General features: G+C 36.9%; 1 protein-coding gene across 1 annotated transcript; it reads left to right on the top strand.

Annotated features, from left to right (window-relative positions):
* Positions 1 to 364: 364 nt before the first annotated feature.
* On the top strand, positions 365 to 7,061 carry exosc1 (exosome component 1). The gene is made up of 8 exons (XM_047366772.1): positions 365 to 450; positions 1,834 to 1,949; positions 3,584 to 3,658; positions 4,677 to 4,765; positions 4,848 to 4,881; positions 5,000 to 5,050; positions 5,600 to 5,684; positions 6,041 to 7,061. The coding sequence occupies exons 1-8, from the start codon at positions 393 to 395 to the stop codon at positions 6,145 to 6,147; spliced, it is 615 nt and encodes a 204-aa protein (XP_047222728.1). The 5' UTR covers positions 365 to 392; the 3' UTR covers positions 6,148 to 7,061.
* The last annotated feature ends 688 nt before the right edge of the window (positions 7,062 to 7,749 follow it).

Below are 7,749 nucleotides of genomic sequence, written 5' to 3'. Positions count from 1 at the left end.
AAATAAAGAAACATAATACAGGAAAATGTGATCATTGTGGAGAAGAGGAAACAATAGAACATGTAATATTGAAGTGTCAGAAATATAAACAAGAAAGAACTATTTTAAGGAGAGAATTTGTAGGTATTAAAGAAACTTTTATTGTGATAGATACTTTGCAAAGAAGTTTAGGTAGCAAACATATTCAAATTATTATTAGATTTTCAAGAAAACTAAATTAATAAATAGAATTTGATTGTTGTAATAGTAAATAAGATTTAAAACCATGAAGAACCACACTCCACACCAGTCGGTGGCGGTAATGCACACCTCAAAGTTATTTGTCAACCGCCAATAAATAATACAAGAAGAAGAAGAAGAAGAAGAAGAAGAAGAAGAAGAAGAAGAAGCCAATGAGGTGGCTCTCTGCTCTTCCTGAGAACATGTCACCACTGAGGTTGAGTGTCCCAGGTGAGCCCTCTGTTTAAACTGCTACAAATGTGTTTCACTCTGAAATTAAATCGTGTTTTAGTGTTGCTGCTGCTTCGGGTGATGTAGAGGTTTCTGTGTAGCTAAAATGTAAAATCGAGCTGCAGTCAGATAGGCAGAAACAGGCTAAAACAGTTTATTTACTGGAGCCACACGTGGAGACCACCTGGGTCTTCCTACAGATTTACAGTCCGTCAGTCGGCATTTGTGGCTAAAAACCAAGACTGTAGTCAAGTGTTCTGGTGTATTTTATTGTTTTTTAGTTGTCGAGTTCGCTTGGTTGTTTTGCTCTCCAGCGCAGGTTTTATCGCCTGCCTTGCCCATCGCCCCAGGCAGCGCTGCACATTCCTCTGTGCTCCTGTTTTGACGCACCCAAATTCAATTCGCAACTTTTGCTGCGCCTGTCAGAAGCAGATGTTAATATGTAAATACTTTTCTTTGGAGGATTAACATTATATCGTTTCACTAATTAGGGGGGAAAGTGACAGAATATATATATAAAAAATAAAATAAAAATAGGACACGTCTTAAAAGCCATAAAAGTCTTTAGTTAATTTAATGGTCTGTTTTGTAGTTTTAAAGCATTTCTTTCAGTGTGTTCTTTTTCCAAATCTGTTAAGCCTGCAATCATGAACAGAGAATAATCAAATTCTGATATTTAAAGAGATGCTTTATCCTCATCTGTATAAATTTGTCAGTTCTGTCCAATTTATTACAATACAATCCCGTTTAGATTTGAGCCTCAGATTTTAAAGAGTAAAACTGAACCTGTTAATTATTAAAGTATTTGTGAAACCATTACAACCATTTTAAGTCTGTCTTTGACAAAAGAGAAAGCAGTAAAGACCTTAAAGAGTGATCCATCATAGTGTTTAGGTCATCATAAACTGGGACATATACTATGATAAAATTACTCAGAGCCATGGCAGATTTAGATGTAAAATACTTTTTATACAACAATGAAGTTTGTTTTTAAAAGTGAAATGAGTGAGGCATATGTCATATAATACAACAGTGTTAAAGTAGTATCAATTCAAAATGTATTAATTTATGTTTACATTTTATTAAAACATGTCAACAATTATTTGAAGCCTTTCATAATAATCAAATAATAATTCTTTATTAGTTGTATGGAAACCAAACCCTTCTTATAATTGCATAATGGATTTTTATGGTTCAGCTAGTCTTTTTGACAATTTGTCTTTGGTGATGAGCTCCGTGTCTTTGAGGTAGAAGGCGTCAGTGCCATCACCCTAATGTTTAGCTCCCTTCCAGATTCTCTATCAGAATCAAGATGCGACTAATTTTGGACTTAACTGTACATAATGTTTGTTGTACTGACTCTCATCTCCTCTTTGTGTACAGGTGAGAAGCTGTGCAGTGTAGAAGATTGTTCTACAGGGACTGGAGTGTACCAGCGACATGGTTACATATACTCCTCCCTCGCTGGCTACGTGCTGAGGAAAAACGAGGGAGAGGAGGTGAGGATTGCAAGGCCGAGCAAGTTTATTTGTGTAACTGGTGTGGGTGACAGACATTTGGAAAGCTGCCAAGGCAGCCAGGTTCACACGGAGGCCTGAGTAAGAGTATTGTACAATGTTTGTGGGCATGACTCACACTAAGCCATGAGAGTGAGCACCTTAGTGTGCAGTGTTACTTTAGTGGACACTGATTCAAGGAGGTCTAATAGTTGGATAAATTTCCACAACAGAAGATAAACAGACAGAAGTTTGTTTGCTTTAGTCGGTTGCGTCACAGAAATGAATTATTGTATAATTATATATTTCAACATTGGAAACATACAGACAAATTTTTTCATTTTTCTTTGGAGTTTTTATTGTGCTGGGATGTTTCTTTTCTGCTAAATCTTTGAAAAGCACAACCAGTCAACCAGTATCTTGGCATATTTACAAATCATTCAGGGTGTCCTGTATGGGTGCTTTTGCTGCAACATGTTTTGAGCTCCTGTAGCAGCACACAGTCACACTCCCACCACCTTGCTTAACTGTTTAAATAGTGTGCTACGCCAAGCTTCCCACTGTTCTTCGAGTTGCTTTAGCCGAGTATGATCTTTAAAATATGTTTTTTTTGTTTTGTTTTTTTTATAAGACCAAAGAACAGCTTTTTTTTTCTATTAAAACCGGGCTGTAGTTGTCCTAATACTGTCCTGAGCTGTGTTATGACTGAAGGTACAGTCCATAGACAGTAACTGCTGGTGCAGCGTTAGGTTTGTATGCGTTTTGGTACATATTGGGAGTTGCAACACTGAACATTTGTCGTCATTGTTCAGGTGTCTTATCTGAATTTTGTTATATTCTTACATGGCGGGTTTCAACAGCGAAATGTTAAAATCTCTGACGTTCAGCCGAGGATTTATTAACAAGATTTGAAAAACGTATTGTTCAAATTCTGCCACTTACACAACACATCTTCCAAGGTCATATTGATAGATGCCACACTGCTCCAACATGTTTAAAGGGACCTGATGTCTTTATTTTTTCCACTGTGGCTCAGAACTCTTTCCACCTCCTTAACCTCAGCTCACTAATTTGTCTCGTCTTGTAAAAAAAAAAAAATAGACGTGAGAAAAGATTTTAGTTGTAGATCAGTAATAGAAGAAGTACACGAATATTAGGTTGGAATGAGGCTTAATCTGTTGAATAAATTTATTTCCATTTTAAAGCTCTGAGTGTGAAGTTGAAAGCTCATTATGGAACAGGCTGCAATGCTAAAATACTGAGAATTGTGATTCTGCATTTTCTTTCAGCTGATTTTATTTAATGTTGTTCATTATTAATTATGTTTATTTGTAATTTTTTCATAATGAAATGATTCTTTTGTTTTTTTTCCATTGAAACACCCATTGTTCTGATTAAAGCTGCTTTGTTTTAATTGTTTACCATTGTTCCTCATTAGTGTTATTTGTTTTGCACAAAGACATTTGTTTAGGTGTATTTCATATTTGATGCACATTAAATATCAATTAAGTTATATTGCACAGGAATGGACCCACCTGTATTATATGTGTTCGGTTTGTTCAGAGTCTATTATAATCTGATCCATCCTAATCATGTGTAATAGCGTTGAATGGGGGGGTTTGTGTGTACTTTTCTAGCTACCGGTGATCTCGGTGGTGAGAGAAACAGAAGCACAGCTGCTGCCGGATGTCGGAGCCATAGTCACCTGCAAGGTATATTTTTCTGTAGTGGGGCTGTGGCTACCCTGGTGCTATACAGTAAAAGTCAACCATTATGCAGATGACACTTTGGAAACGACAAACATAAGGACATTTTTCCGCATCCCACAAAAGCCGTTTGGCACCTGAACAACATGCATAAAAAAAGTCATCAGTGTCCAGGAAAATCTTAATACATTCAAATAGCATATAATAGAGATTTATTTCACACAGAGCTATACATTTCAGCCCTTTATTTATTTACTGTGGCTTACAGCTAATCAAATCCCCCAAGTTCAATTTCCCATATAAAAACAAATCATTTTTCTGACACTTTTTTTTTCTTCACTCAATTTTCTATCTCTATGCTTGCACACAGAAGCCTATTAATGCTGTGAAATAATTGTGCCTTACACGTACTACTTCCATAAATGTTTGAAACACACTTATGCGCCTGCAACTGATTTACGGGTGCTTTGAAATTCAGGCTATTCCTGTAACTTGTGCCCCATTTTCAACATCAGTTTTCCCTTCCACTCAACTTTCCACTTACACGCTCTGTGAAAAGCCAGCTTTTGTAGTTAACCCTCCTTGTGGAGGATCGGTCTGCTGGACAACTGTAATGTCTACATGTCTTCAAGATTTTGAAGGCCATAACAGGGTCATAATATTTCTCTATTAGAAACTCTCCTTTTTTTGTTTTATGTAGTGTTTTAATTTTCAGAGCAACTGAACTTTAACTACCTTTATAATATTCTAAAACAGATATAAACATTTAATGTATCGCTATGTGTGTAAAAGATATATATAATATGAGGTTCACTATTTAAATTGAATTATAGAAATTAATCAGTAATCAACTTATCCACATTATAAATAGAACATAGAAAATCAGTGAACATGTTGAGTTTTGGAGCACAAGAACATGACCTTGTAGGAGAGGTTTATCTTTCCTTGTGTCCACGTAAAAAGCACAGACTTTACCAATAATTGTTCTACGATCTTATATTTGTTTTACGTTTTAATTTAAAAGGTGACTGGCATCAACTCCAGGTTTGCTAAGGTCCATATCCTTTACGTCGGTTCCACACCACTGAAAGATCGCTTCAGGGGGACTATCAGGTAAAACAGAAAGTGTCTCCAAAGTGACTCAGATTTTTTTATTGCCTTTTCTGAGTTACTATGTTGCTGTGTGTGTCAACAGAAAAGAAGACGTGCGAGAATCTGAGAAAGACAAGGTGTGTGATAACTGATACTTGGATCATTCACAACTTTCCTTCACACTTTCTCTTCACTGAATGAAGAGAAAGCATAAAGATATTTCCAGTTTAAACTGTTCTTCGCTTTTTATTGCAGGTGGACATATACAAAAGCTTCAGACCTGGTGACATTGTCCTGGCAAAAGTTGTATCCTAGACGTTTGTGAAGTCAAAATGATTAATTCTGTTTTTTATGTGACAGGAAAATTGCTTTCTGAATGCAGAAACTATGCAGCTCATACCTTAGATACCTTCTTTGGTTCTTAGAGATTCCTTAGCTGTGTGTGATAGCTTCTCCGAATTAAAAACCACGTCTGAAACAGGTGCTTAATTTTTATGGTGTTTTTACTGGGAGCAGGTGATGTGTAGCAGGTTGCACAGCTCACACATTCATGTATATGTGCATATCAGTAAATTAGAATATATTCAAAAGGTTACCTGTAATTAATATATTATAGAGATTCATTACACACAGAGTGATGTATTTCAGGTGTCTATTTTCAGGGGAATTTTATTGTAAAATTCAGTTTCCTAGAAAATCCTAAACAATCATGGGGGAGAGGGATGACCCAATAGTTGTCCAGCAACTTTTTTTGTATTTGTAAAACAGTTTGAATGGCTTTATGTTGAAATGGCGTCACACCAATAGGCTTGCCCCTGCCCTGTGTAGAGTTAAATCCTTCACCTATGATGTCAGATTTCCCTCGGGGACGTTCAGTCTACCTACTTGTTGACAACAGCAGAGAATGAACTGGGTGTGGTGGTGGCTCACAGTGAAGCAGGTAAATCTCAGATCTTAAACTAGACCACCTCATATGCACAGGCTGACAATGCTCTGATTAAACACAAGATGGTGCAAATCTGTGAAGCACTTGTTTAAATAACGAGGAGAAATGTTTAGTTTTCTTGTAATTTGCATGATGGACATGATGATTCTTATTTAGAAACACTTTTCAAATAAGTAGTTTTGAATTTTTATTTGAAGAATTTGGGTGTTCTCTATTAGCAGTTAATGTAGTTTGATCAAAATGTCATCTGTCTCACTAATTCTAAGCTCAATTCTTGTAGTGTTGTTTAATCATCATAGTATTCTTGCCTTTTTTTTGACATTTTTTTTTTACCTTTTTCCACACACCAGGTGCCCAGATGATTCCCATCAGCTGGCGTGAGATGCAGTGCCCGCAGACCAACGCCAAAGAGTTTCGTAAAGTGGCCCGAGTGCAGCCTGAGTACCTGGAAGCATGAGAGCCCCTGAAAGTCTGCTCTGGAACAAACTCAGGAACAAACCAAGTGGCCTCCTAACTCTTTTTCTCTGGGTGACATGTGATTCTTATGCTACTTCTGATATAGTCTCATTAAGGCTTTACTTCTGCACGTTTTCATTGTGCCGGATTGAACCCGGAGAGACCAAACTGATAAGATTTGTTTTTATTCCCAATAAACAGAGTTCATTTTTATCAAAGGTCCACAGGCCAACAACAGATATTCAAAGCAATCCTGAATATCAATATGGAAATCTGACAGAATTGCATCATGTCCTTATTTTACAGTTAAGGGCATCCAACATTTCACAGGATCAAAACGGTATAGTTTTGCAGCCAGAGGAGCAGGTTCTGTTTCAAATGCAGGATTCAGTTGTTTATGAATACATTTAATGGCAGTGTCAGCCAGAACTATCTTTGCTGCTGTTTTGCTGGAAGATGAAACTGTTATTGATAAATCTCTAATTTTACAGCCACTTCTGAAGAGGCCAGGTCTACACCTTTGTGGTAATTAATGGAAATACAGTAAGCATTTGTGCCCTGTCTCTTTAACTTAGTGGGACTCGTTTATATTTCAGTTTTTTTGTTATTTTAGCACATTTTGCTTGGATTGTCATAAAAAAGTAAATTAATTAAGAATTAATGGCTTGTTATGCCAACTACAGCCAAGTTAAAAAATGTAGGGGTCTATCTGGACATTTAGCAAACATTTGTTCCCAAATAAGTTTATAATTTGTAGAGAAGTTGTCACTTAAAAATCACTATATGTAGTGCATTTACTTTGGATTTTAGGTGACAGACCAACACAAAATATTGCATAAATATAAAATGGAAAGAAAACTATACCTGGTTTTCAAAAATGTTTTCAAATAAAACATCTAAAATGTGGGGCATGCATTTGGATTCAGCGTCCTTTACTCTGATACCCCTACAAATTATACAGTGCAACCAACTGCCTTAAAAAGTCACCCTATGTGATTTTTGTTAGAGAACAAGCAACCTTATGAAGATCACGGACCCCCGGCAGACAGGTCAGGGAGAAAGTTGTGGAGAATTTGAAAGCAGGGTGGGGATATAGAACAATTTCCCGAGCTTTGAACATCTCACAGAGGACTGTTGAATCCATCATCTGAAACTGGAAAGAGCATGGCACTGCTGCAAACCTACCAAGACATGGCCGTCCACCTAAACTGAAAAGAACATTAATCAGAGAAACAGACAAGCACCCTGAACATACTGAACCCATGGTAAAACAAGGTGGTGGCAGCATCATGCTGTGGGGATGCTTTTCTTTAGCAGAGAAAGGGAAGCTGGTAAGAGTCGATGGATGGAGCTAAATGCAGGGCAATCCAGGACTGTGGAATGGTTTTGATCAAAGCACATTCATGTCTTAGAATGGCCCAGTCAAAGTCATAACCTCATGCATTTAAAAATAATTGGCAAATATGTCACAGTTTCCATCCAATCTGACTGAGCTTCAGCTATTTTGTAAAGAATGGGCAAAAAAAACCATTTCCTAGATGTGCAGTGCTGATAGACCCTCATCTGTGACTGCAGCAAAATGTGGTTTTACTAAGTAATACTG

The sequence above is a fragment of the Girardinichthys multiradiatus genome, chromosome 5 (genome assembly GCF_021462225.1).
Source record: "Girardinichthys multiradiatus isolate DD_20200921_A chromosome 5, DD_fGirMul_XY1, whole genome shotgun sequence".
NCBI lineage: Eukaryota > Metazoa > Chordata > Actinopteri > Cyprinodontiformes > Goodeidae > Girardinichthys > Girardinichthys multiradiatus.
The sequence above is the reverse complement of the archived record's forward strand: the minus strand, read 5'-3'. Positions and strand labels throughout refer to the sequence as shown.

Bases quoted from the DNA above. Each gene is read 5' to 3' on its own strand.
- exosc1 (XM_047366772.1), top strand. From the start codon at position 393: ATGAGGTGGCTCTCTGCTCTTCCTGAGAACATGTCACCACTGAGGTTG. The intron at 451-1,833 runs GTGAGCCCTCTG...CTTTGTGTACAG, and splicing joins ACTGAGGTTGAGTGTCCCAG to GTGAGAAGCTGTGCAGTGTA. The intron at 3,659-4,676 runs GTATATTTTTCT...TTAATTTAAAAG, and splicing joins GAGCCATAGTCACCTGCAAG to GTGACTGGCATCAACTCCAG.